Source organism: Torulaspora globosa, chromosome 8, assembly GCF_014133895.1.
Source record: "Torulaspora globosa chromosome 8, complete sequence".
NCBI lineage: Eukaryota > Fungi > Ascomycota > Saccharomycetes > Saccharomycetales > Saccharomycetaceae > Torulaspora > Torulaspora globosa.
The window spans coordinates 186,032-203,317 of record NC_050734.1 but is presented as its reverse complement, the minus strand read 5'-3'; the positions used below and the strand labels follow the sequence as shown (position 1 = coordinate 203,317).

The 17,286-nt window shown below is 47.2% G+C and overlaps 12 protein-coding genes across 12 annotated transcripts; 4 read left to right on the top strand and 8 right to left on the bottom strand.

Annotated features, from left to right (window-relative positions):
• Positions 1–75: 75 nt before the first annotated feature.
• On the bottom strand, positions 76–315 carry BIL1 (Bil1p; the record flags this gene model as incomplete). Its single annotated transcript, XM_037285522.1, has 1 exon — positions 76–315. The coding sequence occupies one exon, from the start codon at positions 313–315 to the stop codon at positions 76–78; it is 240 nt and encodes a 79-aa protein (XP_037141418.1).
• Positions 316–410: 95 nt separating this feature from the next.
• On the top strand, positions 411–1,109 carry RRG7 (Rrg7p; the record flags this gene model as incomplete). The annotated part of the gene is made up of 1 exon (XM_037285521.1): positions 411–1,109. One exon carries the CDS (start codon positions 411–413, stop codon positions 1,107–1,109), a length of 699 nt encoding a protein of 232 aa, XP_037141417.1.
• A 225-nt stretch (positions 1,110–1,334) lies between these two features.
• On the top strand, positions 1,335–2,261 carry YHM2 (Yhm2p; the record flags this gene model as incomplete). The annotated part of the gene is made up of 1 exon (XM_037285520.1): positions 1,335–2,261. The coding sequence occupies one exon, from the start codon at positions 1,335–1,337 to the stop codon at positions 2,259–2,261; it is 927 nt and encodes a 308-aa protein (XP_037141416.1).
• Positions 2,262–2,343: 82 nt separating this feature from the next.
• SLY41 (Sly41p) lies at positions 2,344–3,705 on the bottom strand (the record flags this gene model as incomplete). The annotated part of the gene is made up of 1 exon (XM_037285519.1): positions 2,344–3,705. One exon carries the CDS (start codon positions 3,703–3,705, stop codon positions 2,344–2,346), a length of 1,362 nt encoding a protein of 453 aa, XP_037141415.1.
• Positions 3,706–4,403: 698 nt separating this feature from the next.
• On the bottom strand, positions 4,404–6,044 carry SNU66 (U4/U6-U5 snRNP complex subunit SNU66; the record flags this gene model as incomplete). The annotated part of the gene is made up of 1 exon (XM_037285518.1): positions 4,404–6,044. One exon carries the CDS (start codon positions 6,042–6,044, stop codon positions 4,404–4,406), a length of 1,641 nt encoding a protein of 546 aa, XP_037141414.1.
• A 318-nt stretch (positions 6,045–6,362) lies between these two features.
• NOP58 (RNA-processing protein NOP58) lies at positions 6,363–7,892 on the bottom strand (the record flags this gene model as incomplete). The annotated part of the gene is made up of 1 exon (XM_037285517.1): positions 6,363–7,892. One exon carries the CDS (start codon positions 7,890–7,892, stop codon positions 6,363–6,365), a length of 1,530 nt encoding a protein of 509 aa, XP_037141413.1.
• Positions 7,893–8,191: 299 nt separating this feature from the next.
• DGK1 (diacylglycerol kinase) lies at positions 8,192–9,046 on the bottom strand (the record flags this gene model as incomplete). Its single annotated transcript, XM_037285516.1, has 1 exon — positions 8,192–9,046. One exon carries the CDS (start codon positions 9,044–9,046, stop codon positions 8,192–8,194), a length of 855 nt encoding a protein of 284 aa, XP_037141412.1.
• A 329-nt stretch (positions 9,047–9,375) lies between these two features.
• Positions 9,376–9,816, bottom strand: RPL20B (60S ribosomal protein eL20; the record flags this gene model as incomplete). Its single annotated transcript, XM_037285515.1, has 1 exon — positions 9,376–9,816. One exon carries the CDS (start codon positions 9,814–9,816, stop codon positions 9,376–9,378), a length of 441 nt encoding a protein of 146 aa, XP_037141411.1.
• A 902-nt stretch (positions 9,817–10,718) lies between these two features.
• SPS4 (Sps4p) lies at positions 10,719–11,798 on the bottom strand (the record flags this gene model as incomplete). Its single annotated transcript, XM_037285514.1, has 1 exon — positions 10,719–11,798. The coding sequence occupies one exon, from the start codon at positions 11,796–11,798 to the stop codon at positions 10,719–10,721; it is 1,080 nt and encodes a 359-aa protein (XP_037141410.1).
• Positions 11,799–12,990: 1,192 nt separating this feature from the next.
• Positions 12,991–13,845, top strand: SFG1 (Sfg1p; the record flags this gene model as incomplete). Its single annotated transcript, XM_037285513.1, has 1 exon — positions 12,991–13,845. One exon carries the CDS (start codon positions 12,991–12,993, stop codon positions 13,843–13,845), a length of 855 nt encoding a protein of 284 aa, XP_037141409.1.
• Positions 13,846–13,920: 75 nt separating this feature from the next.
• Positions 13,921–15,222, bottom strand: HG536_0H01090 (cation diffusion facilitator family transporter; the record flags this gene model as incomplete). Its single annotated transcript, XM_037285512.1, has 1 exon — positions 13,921–15,222. One exon carries the CDS (start codon positions 15,220–15,222, stop codon positions 13,921–13,923), a length of 1,302 nt encoding a protein of 433 aa, XP_037141408.1.
• Positions 15,223–16,141: 919 nt separating this feature from the next.
• On the top strand, positions 16,142–17,074 carry HG536_0H01080 (uncharacterized protein; the record flags this gene model as incomplete). Its single annotated transcript, XM_037285511.1, has 1 exon — positions 16,142–17,074. One exon carries the CDS (start codon positions 16,142–16,144, stop codon positions 17,072–17,074), a length of 933 nt encoding a protein of 310 aa, XP_037141407.1.
• Positions 17,075–17,286: the final 212 nt, after the last annotated feature.

Below are 17,286 nucleotides of genomic sequence, written 5' to 3'. Positions count from 1 at the left end.
ATCTTCCCGGCAGCTTGGCTGTGCCAGTTGTCCTGTAGTTCCGACTCGTAAAGCACAACAGAGACGCTTGACATCTTAGTCTCGCTCGTTCCAACGAGATATCTGGTCTTCCAAAGCATTGAGACTCCTTTCAAACTGCTTCTCGTTCTCTTCCACCTTGGTTTCAAGCTGTTTCAAGGCCCATTCGATCTTATTGGTCACATCAAATATGGTAACCACACCCTCATCGCGATTCTCAGAACGAGCTCCTTTGGCGTTAGTGGCTGAGTTAGCTAATGGCTGATCATCCTTGATGGCCAGCTTATCTGTGTCCATCGTCAATGCTATGCCTTTCAGCTAAACAAACCAGTAAACTGAACAAAGCAGTCCGCTTGAAGGTGAAACTAGCCTGCTGAGCTGCGCAACGAGAGATGCTGAACCGACTTAGATGCCTTCCCGGCCGCAGGTGGAAATCAAATAGCACCATCAAGAGGTTTATCGACGAGAACCGGGCAATTGCCAACACAACGGTCTTCCAGGGCACGCTTTATGAACACACCGTTATGAGAGAACTACAGGGCAAGCTGGCTATGACCAGTCTGCAGAAGACTGGCGGCGCCAACGACCGTGGCGTCGACATAAGAGGCTCCTGGGACGTTGCCAAGGTATTCCATACAATGAACCCCATCCTGAAGCTGGACCAGACCGAGGTGCCAGCAAGATGCAAATTGAACGGTGTCACCTTCAAGCCCTTCAGACACAAGCTACCGAGGGAAACGCAGCTGAAAGTGCTGGTACAATGCAAAGCGTTCACGAGCTCCAAGGTGGCACCGAAAGAGTTCCGTGAGCTTTTGGGCACGTTTGCCTCGCTAGTGTCGGGCCCGCAGCGCAACAAGACAGCGATCATGATGTGCTCGCCAAACATGCTGACCAAGGATGGACTCAGCCTCATCAACAGCGTGCCAATGCCACTGATATATCTGAGAATTGAAATGCTACGGCTAAAAGGAGCCGACTACGATATTGCCGACTCCGGGCGACTGTTGAACTACTACGAGAACGAATACGCCGCACAATTCCTACAAGGAATGGGCATCAAGGAGTGGCTCAAGCTATCGATGTTTAAGTAGCCAGCGCCAACCCGGTCCCCGGCCATATCAGCCAGCTAAATCGCCTTTGGTTGTGATTACTGCTTTTGGATTTACTGACGCCGGATTTTTTTCTGGCCTCTTCCGCTGGAATTTTATGGGCCTGAGCATGAATAAAATGGTCTAGATAGCGAGCTGGCAGCTCGAATGATCAATTGAAGAGGTCAGTTCACTCGGGCTTAGCTTTGTCTTGGTAGATACTGTGGAATGTCTCAACAGCCGGCTGAATTGAAGAAGAAACCAATCTCGTTCTCTAACATCCTGTTGGGAGCGGGCCTTAACTTGTGCGAGGTGACCACGCTAGGTCAGCCGTTGGAGGTTGTCAAGACCACCATGGCAGCTCACAGAGACTTTACATTTTTCAATGCTGTGAAACACGTTTGGTCGCGTGGAGGCATCTTTGGATTCTACCAAGGGTTGATACCATGGGCATGGATCGAGGCATCAACTAAAGGAGCAGTGTTGTTGTTTGTGTCAGCTGAAGCCGAATACCGCTTTAAAGTACTTGGGTTGAACAATTTCGCCGCTGGTATCATGGGTGGTGTCACCGGTGGTGTCGCCCAGGCATACTTGACCATGGGATTCTGTACCTGTATGAAGACCGTCGAGATAACTAAGAACAAGGCCTCAGCTGGCGGTGTGCCTCAGTCATCCTGGGGGGCGTTTAAGGACATCTATCGTAAGGAAGGTATCAGAGGCATTAACAAAGGTGTCAATGCCGTTGCAATTAGACAGATGACCAACTGGGGCTCGCGCTTTGGGTTGTCTAGATTAGTGGAAGAATTCATCAGGAAGATGACCGGTAAGACCAACCCCGATGACAGACTGAGTGCGCTGGAGAAGATCATGGCTTCTGCCATCGGTGGTGGGTTGAGTGCCTGGAACCAACCTATCGAAGTCATCAGGGTTGAGATGCAGTCCAAGAAGGAAGATCCAAACAGACCGAAGAATCTAACGGTGGGCAAGGCTTTCAGATACATATACCAAAGCAACGGTGTTAAGGGCCTGTACCGTGGTGTCACTCCAAGAATCGGCTTAGGTGTTTGGCAAACTGTGTTCATGGTTGGATTCGGTGACATGGCAAGAGAGTTTGTCGGTAAATTGACCGGCGAAAAGCCAGCTGCCAAGCACTGAATATGATATCCATCTGATAGACTAGTTTTATGTGGCATCGTATCTATTATTAAGTAAAGAGTAAAAAAACATACAAACGCAATTACAAAGCAGTCATTTGCTTATCAATTTTCCGGAAAGTACCCCATTTATCGTAACCATAAAGCCCGCTCAGCGTCATCAGCAGACCAATCACTTGGGCGATATTAAACCTTGACTCCCAGGCCAGAGCCACTGTAATAATCACGATACGCTTCATTATATTCGCGACGGAGTAGTTTACCGAGGAGAGCATTCCAATCAGTTGAAAAGCCAAAAGAGCCTGAAAGAAGTGGGTTACTCCATGAAAAACGATTAGGGATGAAACTTTCCACGTCAAATCTTTGAAAACGCTCTGGTGCTGCATCAATTCGCCGGTGAGGAAAGGTGGCAAGGTCAATGCAAACCCTATGCAAGAACAATAGAAAAGAATGGTGATCTTGTCAATCTGGAAAGGCGAAACTTCGGCCTTACCAATCTGTGGCGAGGCTGGAGCAGAGGAAGGCAGGATGCCTTTCTTACTCTTCACGGTTAAAATACTCTTGGCAAAGATGTTTTGGGAGACAAAAATAAGCATTGACACTGAAGCATAAAGCAGGCCGGACAACATCGATAAACGGCCATTGGCAGCATCCATTTTTTTACTACCATGCGTGGACCAGCACGTTATCATTACGCCCATAATCAAAGGTACCAAAGTCCAATATGTCATTGCATTGTACTTCTTGCCTTGGAAAACCCGGTAATAACTAACCGTGACAATTGGCGAAAGTGCCTTAATGGAATGCACCAAAGACACAGGTATCAGTGCTGTCGCCTTGTGCGAACTGATGTGGCCCATGAACTGAAATATTCCCATGGGAAATGTAGCCAAAAAGATCAACTTGCTTGGCTTCAGAAACTTCCCGACCACAGACTGCCTGAAATCCCCACTAAGGTACGAAGGCAATATGCCCTCAGGGAAACTTGCAACCGCCCTAGCGATCGCTGTTCGAGAGAGCGACGGTAGTTGCGCCATATTCACGACAGCAATGAAGAAAACACACAATAAAGCGCTGAACAGAAATTGCAGCTCAGTGAGCGCCACGGGATGTGTAAAGTCTCTCAAGATGGCCTTGGAAACATTACTGGATATAGAAGACGTCACGTACCACGTTAGACACACCAACGTCACCTTAAGGTCCACTTCGGGCAGATAATCCTGCACGCTTCGGGGGAACAGCCTCACGAACTCTTTCTGCAAGAGAACGGCAATTTCAGATACTTTTCCGACAATCTGCGAAAGCGATGGCTGGGCGTACTTATCCTTCTCTTCTTTTTCAGATACCTCCTTGGCAGGCTCACAAGTCCGATACAACTTCGGATCGAACAAGTTCTGATGGACAGACGAACGCCGTCTTGTAGTAGTACTCTGTACGGTAATCATGTTGCTCTGCACTATTGAAACTGATGTAAGCGAATGTAAGTAGTCTTATAGCTCACTTTTCGTAAGGAGCTGACCACTGTGGCAGTTTCTCTAGGACAGTTCTACAATTAGTCCACCAAGTTCTAAATGCGATCACTAGCTCTTTGAGCAAACTAAGTATCCTTAAGTGCGATTTGAAGCTATTCCTGGAATCTCTTATTGCTGGTTCTTCTTAAGCTGGGATTATGGCTTGCTTTTTTTTTTTTCTCAGTTAATATTGGGCTTATTTATTTAGCAACGACAGGCCATCGCATGGGCTGGAAAAATGGATTGCAATGGATATTTCCATATCATGGCTGATAAGCCCAAGAGCTGTGTTGCTTGCACTTCTGACTTGGATTGATCGTATTCGGATGCCCACCAACCAAGAAGATGGCATTCCGGAGACGAGAATGAGTGCTTGTTCGTCTCTGACCGTGAATGGTCTCGCTGAGTATCGCCAGTCGGATAGACTTCGTTCTTGCTGATTGTTTTCAGCTTTTTATACTTCTCGAGATGGCGGTTCGTTGTTTCGGAGGCGAGTTGAGGTCATGGTTTCATGCCATACCACATCGCATGCTTGCAGTGTCGTCGTTTCAAGAGCTCTCTCTGTGGGGAAATGAAGTAGCTTGAAACAACAGCTCGATTGAGAAGATCCCTTTCTTGGTACGGCCCCTTGTCTAAAGCACATCAAAGACGCTAGACTTCTGTTGTTGGGTCTTTCTCGCCTCAATCCTGGATTGGGCTTTAGCTTGCTTTCTTTGGTTGCTTCTTGTTCCGTGAAACTTCTGAGATAGCTTCTTGTAGGCCTCTTTTGTCGTAAGCTGGTTGCCACTTTCATCCTTGTACTGCAGTTTGACTTCTGGATCGTAGTCTTGCAGGGTTTTGGCCTGCAGTTCGCTGATGCGGCGTGCTATTTGCTCATCCTGGTAGTTCTCTATCTCTTCTAGCTCTTTGGCAGTGTATTGAGTTTTGTCTTGACGCATCTGACTGTTATTTCTTTCACGGATCTTGCGGGCTTCTTTCTGATAGTTCGGTATTGCAGGTTTGGAAGAGTCCGATGTTAGGCTCTGTAGTTTTGGTAACACGTTCCTCTCTCGGATGAAATTTAATGTGGACGCCAGGCCCTCATAAAAATCGGGCGCTTCCCTGTCGTCTCGCCATTTCTTTGACGTCTCCACAGTGGTTGGAGCCGACTCTTGAAGTCCGACATCTTCCTGTACATCAGCACTATCCGGATGTGCAGGTTTCTCAAGGATGGCGGTCCTTAGGGACTCTAAAAACCTTGTACCTTCATCAATGATGAGGTTATCTGAAGCTTCAGCAACCTGGGCAATCTTTTGCTCTCTTTCACGCTTTTCCTTCGCGATCTGAGCTGCTAACTCCTCCGGCGTTGCGACCTCAGACAGTAGTTTCGATCTTTTGACGGAATTGAAAGGCACGAAAAGATCTTGCTCCAGATCCTCGAAGTCCAAATCATGATTCTTTAGCTCAACAGGTTGAATCCGCGGGGGTAGTGTGATGCTTTTGGCCTTAGTCCTTGCGCCTGTGCCATTTTTTTTCCTCTTCTTGATCTGCACAGGTTTAAAGTCACCGCCATCGGAGGCATCGCTATCCGTACCACTGAAGGAAACCTTTAGTTTACCTGAGTGCTTCGGTTCAGGTTCATCTGAAGTGGAATTATAATTTTTAGCTACTCCGATCGCTAGTATATTGTCTTCATTTTCTGCCTCCTCCTGCAGTTCAATCTCAGCGCTTGAGACTTGAATTTTCCTCCTCATTCGCCTTCGGTTCTTGTTCATCTGGCTCATGTGAATTCTCTTGGCTTCTTCCCTCTCCTGAACTAGATTCTCGGCCTCCAGTGTGTCATCGCCATCTGCTAGTACGCTATTTTCCTTAAGAGTCAAGATGACGCCTTTGGGATCCGCTATATCTTCCACCTTGTGAGAGACTCTCACTAGTGGCAGTTCATCTCCCTCTTCATCCCCATCTTCATCAAAGCTAATTTTGACAGGCTTACTTCCTATTCGACTTAGCCAATCGCCTTGAGATGAAGATTCATCGTTACCTGCTGATCGACTTAAGCCACTAGCATCTTTCAAAGCGGCAAGCTTTCTCCTCAGCATATGTATTTTATCATTTTCTATGAAACGTGGTCCCTCCGATCTCTCTACAGTCGATGAGGCTCTCTTGGGTAGAATTTTATCGATCCCTTCATAGCTGCCATTATCTTGATCATTGGCTGGCGCGATAGCTTTCAATCCAAGGCTAGCACGAATCTTGTTAGTCTCTTCCAATGACAGGGAGATCTCATCTGGCATTATGATGACCAACCAGGTGTTTCTCGGGCAAGCCCGAAGTGATGTTGTTCGAACCTGCTAAAGCTCATCGCTTTGTAGTAAGCTAAAAGACTTGAACATCGAAAAATAAATGCCTAAGGACAATGCTCTAATGAAGGCTTAAAAAGCGGTTCACTGGCCCATCATTAAATTGACTATGTAGGCTTGATATCGTATACAGATTATATGCACTGCTTGTGCTTTTTTCACTTCTTAGAAGGAATATTCTAATTTACAGAGTTGCGACTATCGAGATACGTGCCGAGGGTGAAAGTTTATGAAGTCTTTAAAACAGACTGCCTATTTCTTCTCCTTCTTAGACTTTTTTTCTTTCTTCTCCTTCTTTTCCTTCTTCTCTTTCTTCTCCTTCTTTGATTTCTTGGACTCTTTGCTGTCTTCTTCCTCCTCGTCTCTCTTTCTCTTCTTATCTTTCTTCTCCTTCTTCTCCTTCTTCTTGTCCTTCTTCACCTTCTGCTCGCTCTCTCCTTCGTCTTCATCCTCATCGTCTGAATCAGCGTTCTCTACTGGGGCGGCATCGGCATCAGCGTTGTAGGCTCTGGCCTCAGTAATTTCCACCTTCTTGGCCTCACGCACGACCTTCGGAGTCGTCCTCAAGTCTCTGCCTTCCAATTGCGAGAGCCTGTTTTCAACTTTCGCTCTGGCTTCCAAACCAATATCGCCGGAATCGTCTCTATCTTCAGCTAGGGCGTCGTAACGCAGAGAGACAGCGGCCTTGGCAGCAAGCACTCTAGCAATTTTACCCTTATTTTTACCGGTCGCTTGACCAACTAGAGAGGCGTGGTATAGCAGACCGTATTTTGGTGTGTCGTGTTTGGTTTTCAAAGCTCTGAACAAAGCCTTTTCTGCGCCCAAAATTTGGATGGTGGAAGCTGGGGATTTGGCCAAAGAGATCAAAGAGCCTGAGTGGGCAATCAACCTAGCACCGACAAGTTCACCGACCAGCTGAGTCAAATTTGGAGCGATAGCCTTCATTCTTGCCGATAGGTAGTTCGATAACTGTTCTCTGTAAGCGGCAAATTCAACGATTTGCTCTGCCAAACATTTGATATTGTCCAGGTCAATTTGAGTGATTTCGGTACCCATCGAGACCTCAGCTGCGGTCTTGACACGCTCCTCAATTTCTTCCGGCAAAATAGAGCTCATATCGGTCTCCGCCGCCTTCGATCTCACACCCATAGTCAAGATGATTCTAGCGTACGCAACCGAGTCGGTGACTATCTTGGCCAGCTCAGGGAAGTGCCACCCGTACCACTCCTTGCATCTCATCGCATATGTGTTCAACTCCTTATCCAAGTCATCCAACAGGGCAATGGCCTGAATGATCATCACATCCACCTTGTCAGCAGAGAACTTCAGCTTGTGACGACCGATAGAGTGCGCCAGACCCAGAGACATCTTGCTCAAGTCGCCGTCGGTCAGACCAGGTAGCAGCTCCGGCAAATACTCCTTGACAGCTCTGTAAATGTCCAGAGTGACGGCATCAGAGATCACGTTGAAATTCAGTCCCAACTTGTTAATAGCATTGGCCAATTTGGTCTCACTCACAACCAGCGTAGCCTTTTTGTCCTTCTTGATGTCCTCCAGCAAACTTTGCAATTGTGGAGACACCTTACCCTCGATGATCGCAGAAGCTTCTTCCAGAGCATTGGCAGCAGAGTTGAATTTCGAGAAAGCAGCGATTTTGAACTCCTTCAGCACTTTTTCAGACGAGTCCAAGTCCTGGATCAATTTGGTAGACTTGTAAATCTTCTTATCTGAAGCCTTTAAAAGGGCATAACCAGCAGAAGTTTCAGTTAAAACGTAAGCCATCGTGACAAGAGCGCTCTTTTGATATCACAACCACACAAGTTGATCGCTTCCTTCTCTTCAATGACCTTGCCTCAGCACTAGATCTATCAGACGCTAACGAACTTTGAAATTTCTAACTGAAAATTTTCGATGAGCTGAAAATTGTCATTCTCTACGATGGCGGTCACGTGCAAAAGATAGTATACGAATGAAGAATCGAACAAGTGGAAAGATCTGCCTATAGGTGGTTTATAAATGGGTCTCTTATGGTACAGTTGTATTCTATCGGGCGTGGAGGAGGAACGCTGGAGCTCTCGCTTTCATTTCTTGAAAACACGTATCACACCGTGTAGGAAGATGGATGATAGAACTGGGATGGTGAAATTGTCATCCCAGTTGAAAAGATCGATGCCTTCGCTTAGAGCGGCGACAAACCCTCCCAGCCACGATACGGTTGCAAGGCTCAGTCTGCTGGTTTCGGGGGTCCAGGAAATCTCACCGGGGCTGTTGAAACTGGCGTAGTGTGGGACAAAGTAGCCGTAGAACATAAAACATGTAGTGACGCCGACACAAAACGCGGCCAGGGAGCCTGCCAGGGACTTGTTGCGGGCCACCTTGGGCGTCAGGTGGCCGTATTTCCTTCCGATCGTCGACGCCGCAGTGTCGGACCAACTCAGCAGGAACAGTGCGATCAACGCGACGTCCTTGGGGAACAGGCTGAATGCAAAGATCAGGCCCAGCAGGTACCAGAGAACACCGTTGTACGTGTGGATCTCCTTGCGTCTCATCAGCGCCCCGACTGTGCGACAGTAGGCCCTGTTGAAAAGTTTCCACCTCAATCTGATGAGATCCAGGATGAACAGCGTAACAAACCCGTATACTAATGGCCACTTCACCTTCTTGTAGTCGACGTTCTGAGTGTAGAAATACAGGGTGATAAACCCGATCGAGGAATGCAACACTTTGCGGGGCACCTCATGCTTCGTGATGAACTCGCCAAACCACTCATGCGACTTGAGACGGATCTCGGTCAGGGGAACATGCAGATCCCAGTCTATCTCAGCAATCTCGTCATCCTTCTTAGCTGGTGTTGTCTCCTTTCTCTTCCTCAGTTCTGTCGAACCACTATGCGTGGCATCGTTACAGCTCGGTGTCGAGGCACCCACTTCAACCATGGCTAGACAGATGCAAGATCTCAACGGTTAGAAAGCTTTAACGACTGCTGGAAGCCGGCAGCCGATAGAAATCTGTTGCCATCAATCGGTATATCTGTTCATTTCAGTAAATGTGCTCGGTTACCCGACACGCTCAAACAAGGCCTAACGGCGATAGCATATAGACGGTTAATGTAGCCAGCAAGCCAACGTCGTCAAGAGCTGACTCCAGCAGCTGGCATCCTGGGTATATTGATACATCGTTCAGGTTTGTTTGTTAGATTCTACAAAACGGATTATACAATATTTGTATTAGAGATAGAGAAGTAAAACTGCATGTGCAAACTCGCTTAGTAGAAAGTGGATGGTCTCTTGTAAGCGAAAGTCTTGGCAGATTTTTCGACTCTGTGTGGCAATGGGAACTTCAAGTCCTTGGTCAAGAATTGCTTAACGTATTGTCTCTTGACGTCGGCGGTCTTCTCAATTTCGGCAACCTTCAAGATGTGGATAGATCTAAATCTAGCTCTGTGTCTGGCAGCCATGTCTTGGTAAAGGGTTTCGACAGCGGCGACTCTGCTGACGTCTCTAATTTCCTTGTACATGTTGTGGGTACCAGATCTGGAGTCGTATCTAACCCAGACGCTGAAGTTCTTGACCTTGGTTGGGTGAGCTTCGTGGATCTCGTTGACAGAGACGACTTCACCGGAAGCTCTCTTGACCTTGTGCAATTTTTGCAAGAAGTACCAGTAACGAGACTTGGCAACCACCTCGTTTGGAGCAAAGATTCTCATTCTGAACAACTTTGGTTCAGGAACAGATTCAGTTGGCAAACGACGGCCAATAACTTGGTATTCCTTCAAGTGAGCCACTGCATTATTACTTATTGTTAGTAAAAAACGTCCTCTTCGTAACGCGGATCTCGTTACATGGGGAGCCTCTCTTCGAGTGAACGGACTGCCAAATCGATCTTTCACGCTGGACTATCTCATGCTCTTTCTTTTCAGTTCTCCTCAACCGGACGCAACGACTCCCTCAAATTAGCGCTCCCCATTGAGATCTTCACATATAACCCTGTACTCACTTTTTTCGTTACTGTATTTCCTACACTGACTACTACCAGATAGACAAGACAGGCTTCTTAACGATTGATAGCCTTCAACGTTTGTTTGAAATTTGGCAGACTGTCTGACGCCGTGAGGACAGCGGGGTGCTTCCCTCGTCTCTGTCTGGCAGTTGCGAAGCTTTCCCTCTAAGCAGAGCTCGCTAGGCAGACTACTCAGCGCATTAGCAGGAGGAGACTAGTCCAGGCCCACTGTTTCTGGCCGCTTGGTAGGCTCCGATGAGCCGCTCGCTCGAAGGAAGCGCGGCCCGCTGGACGAGCCAAAACTCGCTTTCGCTAAAAAATAAGACGCTAAATGTTCTCGGTGTCTAGGTGTTTTCGAAAAGTCTAGGATGTATGGGTGTTTGTAAAAACAGTATCCGAGACCTAATCTCTCGTTAAAGGTTTGTGTCGACTTATTCAATGGAATATGCCTATAGCACCAAAACTGAAGTAGTACCTTTAGAATCAACTACTTGACTTATTTAGTTATCTAAATTTAACCTTTAGCTAAAAGGTAGGAAGCGAATTTCGTTGGTAAGGAGTAAAGAAAAAGGGTTCGTTACTGCAAGAATCAGTATATATGTTGATTCTTCAAGCAGTAACATTTTCATGAAGCTGATTCTCAACTTCTCTTATCCTCTCGTGAAATGCTTCAACTGGCGTACGATTTGGTTTGACCAAATTGGGCTTGTTGACTGTTTGCCTCTTCTTGAAAATCCTGTGAGGTGATTTCGCTTTGATCGAATCCATCGTCTCCTTTCTGACCCTCGTAAGCGCTATCTTGGTTGCCTGCCAACAGTGCTTTGGTTGCAAATTGGGTTGACTGTCAAGGCTCTCATTGAAAACGTTGTTCACGTAGATAACGTAATTGCATGGAATCATGCTAACATCAACTATTTTCTTTTGCACTACAGGATATGATCTGTTGACAAAATTCCAAGCCAATGCTACGCTTCTGTTCAACTCACTCGAGTAACCTTCAGTAGGAACCTTCTCGCCTTCTGGAAAGTATTTGATGGTCAAGTTTTCGAAAAGATTGTTGAAAGGAGCTGTTATGGGATTCAATGTACTTCTGATCAATGGCTTACCCTTAGTGTCATATATTTTTTCATTGTAAAATTTCCTGAACTTGATAACTTGATCGTGGCTTGGCTTGCAAACATTGTCTTCCACCAGGGAAACGATTTTACCTGTCGTCTTCTTACTATATTCTACCGTTGTATTGCAAGGCATCATAGCGTCGTCTTTCAAATTCTGGTAAGTCTTGGTCTTGATCGCAGGCACAATCTTTTCTGTCAGATTCAAACTGGAATTGGCAACATTGTCAAAAAAATTGGTAACAGGAAAGGCCAACTGTAGTGGTTTAGACTCTAAGACTTGCTTCACTACAGGTTTTGTGTTGGCAATTACCACTCTTGCAACTGGTAGACGGTAGAGGAGCGAACGAGTCTGCTGCACTAAAGGATACGACTTGACATGTTCAATGGTTCTATTAGGAATTTTCCTTTCACCTTTGGTTTTGGCTATCGTTTTTTCAGCAACATCCTCTACCTGGCCGAGTACTTCTTCGGGTAAAGAATCAACCTGACTATTATTGGGACGTTCCAATGAAAGCAAAACGGGTTGATTCTTGGAGGGAGAATTTGAATGCTTTCTGTGGAAAACTGACATCTTGGTAACAGTCTAGAAAGATTGCAAAGCTTTTTCCGTCTGGTTCTGTAGGAAAAAATAGAATAAAGGGAAAAATTAAAATTGGTTAACAAAAATGATTGCAAACTAGCCAGCTTAATCCTTTTATACATCGACGTTTCCATTCCCTGCGATAACTATCTGATTTTGTGTCGCTTTTCCTGCCAGCGACAAACTTTTCTTGACAGACGCCGTCTGACCCGAGAGATCCCGGGTAATGAGCGCTATCACTGATGTAAGGAGAGTATAATCTCGTCGATCTATCAGAGGTAGGCGATCTGTCCAGTGCCTGTGATCCCTACAGCGGCTGAGAGACTACTGTCCGTGAAGCAATAATCTTGGGATTAAAAAGGAATACTGCCGGCATTCGATTCGGATCTTCACGGGTCTTGCAGCTGACATTCTTGTAAGCTTAGATTTGATTCTTGCCTTACGACGACGCACAACGATAGTGATGTAAACGCACTGGACCGGGGCGCTTACATTCGAAAAGCTGCCCGAGGATGCATGAGAATAGGAAAGTGATGGCCACAACCGCGCGACGACTCAAAAGTAATGTCATATCAACATCCTTCACAACCGATATCACTGGAGAAGGAAATGCCCGTATCTCAGAACATTGATATTCTTCCCGTGGGGTTTTAGCTGAAATGGTGCATATGCGAACGATTCGGCTGACCAATCATAGAAGGAGCTATATTGCCGCGCTGATTCAAACTAACTTTGACCTATTGTTCCGAGCAAAGTAATTACTCTTTCGAGTTCATGAAGTTCTTGAAGCATGGCATCTGTTGACTTCTCGAGCAGAGCTTGGCCCTCTTAGGAAGCGAAAAATGTCAACAAATGGCTGCTTTCGGAAAAGAACAAACAAAGAGAACTCTCTTCGAGAAAGGCATTATCTGGGAAGCCACTGTAGCCTGTGGGAAGACGAATGAAATCGTCTGTTCCCACACTCCCTCGTAAGAATGTGTGAATTCGTTCCTATGAGTAATTCTTAGTCTCGATGCCAGGTCGTTTACCGGATTCAATACAATGTGTTGGATCAAATCGCCGGGCATTGATGTCCATGGATGACGCTTAAATCACAACATCGGAATATCACATAAAAGAGTCTTGAATCATTTTTAATTCTGGAGTTTACTTGCGAATATGGGCAACCGAAAGATCGACTATCATGGCTAAGATGGGCAATGACGAGCCCTCTGATGCTGTGCCATTTTCGACGCCGATTAAAAGGAAACAGGCCCCTCTACCAGAAACCCCAAACAAAAGAGGTAGAAGCTCCCTAGCAGAAACTGTCAATATCACGCCCTCTAAGGCGCCACGTCTCGTTCAGCCGGTCGCAAGATCAGCTGAAGATGCGCTAAAACGAGGCCGTCTCATATTTCAATCAGGACACACGGACTCGGACGAGTCTAGCGCCACAGATAGTGATTGCTCGCCTTGGTCAGATGCAGGTTCCATCAGTCCATTGAGTGACATATCGTCGGTACCATCTTCCTCGCCAGAGCTTGAGAAATTAAGTTATTTAGATGCGTTTGCCACGAAGTCGATACTGGAGAAAGAAACAATGGAGCTTAACCGCAGGATTTGTTCATCAGTTGTCAAAACTAGGTGGAGGAGCAGCTTTGAGCCCTGCCATCGTTACAAAAGCCCCAAAAGGCCTATTCTGAGACCCAGAAATAACTCACTGAACTTGTTGGTTAGGTCCTCGCGAGGTTCGTTGGAAGATGCCACCATCTATGCTACGGAGATTAACGCTAGCATAACGGCTCACGCCAACGTGAAGATGCCAATGATCAACAACGCTTATGAGAGAATGACGATACCGGTGAATTCGGCTATCAAGAGGAAACATAAACTTCTCAAGAAGGCCCTTCTGGGTGATGACTACGAGATTAATGAAGCGGATTTTGATGTCCCCGACGCCGCACTGATAGAAGGCTTTGAAATCAAGGCCATTGACGGTGGCGAGGAAATGGGAAACGGAGTTAGGCAGATCCAATGGGCAGATCGATTAGCGGTCTAGTATGTGTATCTATATTGTAAAATTGCTTGTTTTTATCTTATAGAAGGTTGGGCAATGCGGTCTTGGAACCAAATCTCATTTGGGCAGGCACTCGTTTGGGTTACACTTTGCCGCCTGGTCGACCAAGCATCTGTCGCCAAAAGCAGTTGCACCGTAAGCGCTTGGTGAAGGATCTTGTGTAGACGAATCGACAGATTCCTGGTCTACAGACATCGAGCTGCCTCCGGCAATCATCGAAAACCGTCTCGAAGCGTCCAAGCTAGCGTTACCCTTGATGAATTCAGGTTGCACCGTGGCCGAATGAATGCCGTAGCTGTGGAAGATACTCCTGATCGACTTGGCGATGTCGGAGAAACGGTCTGGCGAGGCATCGATCTGCACATGTAGCGATGCGATAAAGAAGGATTCGGTCAAATTCCAGATGTGGAAATCGTGCACGGATCTGACACCGGAAATGCTTAGAATGTCGCGTTGAACCGCGTCAGCAGAGATGCTTGATGGCGTAGCTTGCAAAAGGATCCTGCAGCATTTACGAGATAACGGTATCGCTGAAGAAAAGATGATCAAAGTGATCACCAAAGAGACCACAGGGTCACTGTAGAATCTCCAGGAATAATCAGTCTTCCAAATGAACAATGCTGCCACAATCACACCGACGTTACCAAGCGCATCACCAAGCACATGCAAGAACACACCATGCATGTTGAGAGACTTCACCTTCTTGTTCTTCGTGGCCCCGTTCTTGGAATCGCTATCCCTCTTTTGCAAAAGCGCCGTTCCTTCAAAGCTTATTCTTTCAACGACAGACTGAGGCCAAACCTCACGGATGTTGCCGTTGTTGCTGTCAATGGAACCGTTGCTCTCCTCAACACCGTTAGTCGCATTGTAGAAGTGTGAATGGGAGTGCGTCTGGGTCTCCACGTCATGCTCATCGCCACCAGCCCCATGGGAATGACCGTGCGAGTGGCCATGGTCATGGAAGAGCACCAGCCCGACGAAATTCGACAGCAAACCGGCAATCCCGACATACATAACCAATTTTGGATTCTCGATCTCGGGAGGACTGATCAGTCTTTGGAACGCCTCTATCAAGATGGTGAAACACAAAGCAACCAAAAACACAGCATTCACCAGCGCTCCGAGGATCTCGGCCCTCTTCCAACCATAAGTGTAAGAAGCATCGGCATTTCTGTTTTTCGCAACGTTGACAGCCCATAATGCCACCAACAGCGATATGATATCGTTCAACATATGAAACGAATCAGCAATCAGCGCCAACGAGTGCGACATATAACCGATGATAAGCTCCAGCAGAAAGAACACCGTATCCAATGCCAACAGCGAACATATCCGAATCTCCTTGCCAGTAAGTTTCATCTCTCTAATCTAAAACGACCGCTTTACTCAAAACCACCTAGTACTATTCTCTAGCCAAATGATAGCGATGTCTTGCTGACTGTCTTGGCAGCGTACCACCGGCTGTAGCAGGCAGCACCATAAAGCAAAGTCTTCAACGAGAAGCGGGAGAACAATACGTCGAGCTACAAACAATGCGCAATTTTTTCTCCCGCAAGCCCTAACTGCGTCCGCCGCGCCCTAGCACCATACCCTAACCGGGTACCCTAACGCCAAGACCCATGCGAAGCCCTAACGCCAAGCCCTCGTCAAACTCGACGAAAATCCGCGCGGCGGCAAACTTTCTTTTCCCATTTCTTTTTGCCAGCCACCACCCACACCGCCGCCACAAGAAACGACAGTCCCGAATACGGGCCGTCATCTCCGATAATTCCTCGTCAAAATGGGGTCTGGAACCGAGAGTCGATCACTTTTCCCCTTGCGGAAAAGTCGGCTGGCCGGCCGTGACGTGTGCTGCCGCCCCGCGGTCTTCCTCTGGATGCGGCGGCATACGAGGTGCCTGGGCGATGCCTCGAGAATGACGCTCCAGATTCAAAGAATCGATCTCAGTTCCGGATCGCGTAATGTGACGAGGAAAAGAAACGAACGGCGGTTGTCGTCGTCGCAGTCGCCAGGATACCCAGTGTAGGAAAAACTATAAAAATGTGCCACCAACTGTTATAGCCATTCGTTAGCTTGGCAGTGGTTGTTGGATGTAATAAAGGATCAATTGAATATTTTCTTAGACAGATAGGTCGATTTAAGCCTTATTCTCTCCTTCATTAACTTTTTTTTTCACTCTCATATTCCAACTAAGCAAAGTTCTCAAAAAACTTTTGTATTCATTCCTTCCCTGTTATTCTAAGATCCTATTCATTCATTAGCACTTTTAACCGGAACAATGTTCTCTGATAGTCAATCATTTTTTGCTTTATTCTCTGTTCTGGGCCTCTTGGAGACTGTCTCGGCAGCGCCTGCAGCGCTGCCCGACAGCCAGAGGTCCCACCATGACCATGCCGCCAAGCGTGGCGGCACCTGCTCGTTCCCAAATTTTGAGGGGATGGTAGCGGTGCAGAAAGACGGGCAGAACGGCGGCTGGGCGATGCACAGCGACCAGCAGTGTGCTTATGGGAGCTGGTGTCCGTACGCATGTAAGCCCGGCCAGCTGATGGGCCAGTGGGATCCGTCGGTTACGTCGTACAGCTACCCTGGATCTCAGAACGGTGGCCTGTACTGTGACTCGAACGGGAACCTGCAAAAGCCGGACAACGGCAGGCCGTACTGTTACGACGGCGCGGGCACTGTTGTGGCAAAGAACTCCGCGGGCGGCAACGTCGCGTTTTGCCAGACGGTGCTCCCCGGTAACGAGGAGATGCTGATCCCAACAGACATCGGCTCTGGCTCGAGCCAGACGCTTGCCGTGCCCGGCCCAGACTACTTCGCGGGCACCGCGGCACACTACTACGTCAACCCTCCCGGTGTTAGCGTCGCTGACGGATGCAAGTGGGGTGACGATTCGCACCCATACGGTAACTGGTCTCCATACGTGGCCGGTGCCAACCAGCAGTCCGACGGATCGACCTATGTGAAGATCGGTTGGAACCCTATCTATTTGGACAGCTCTTTCAAAGGTACCAAGCCGTCGTTCGGTATCAGGATAACCTGTGATGACGAGTCCAACTGTGAGGGGCTGCCATGTTCGATCGACCCTAGCTCGTCCAATGTCAACGATGTCTCGAGCTCTCAAAGTGCTTCTGGTGCCGGCGGTGGTAACTTCTGTGTTGTCACTGCGAAAAATGGTGCCAAGGCAAACATTGAAGTGTTCAGTGTTTAGACATCTTGTCTTCTCTTCCTCGGTTACGCACGTTTTGGTTCTTTGTTTTATTCAGGTTATGTTATTTTCGTTGGCTAGTTGTGTAGGTTTATAGATTATCAAAAAAGATACCCATTTTATTAGTTATAAACCTAAATTAAGCGCTAAATACATAATTAAGCATTAAAGTTTGAAAAACACACGGTGAAAACCTGAACGAATAGAAAGGGAAA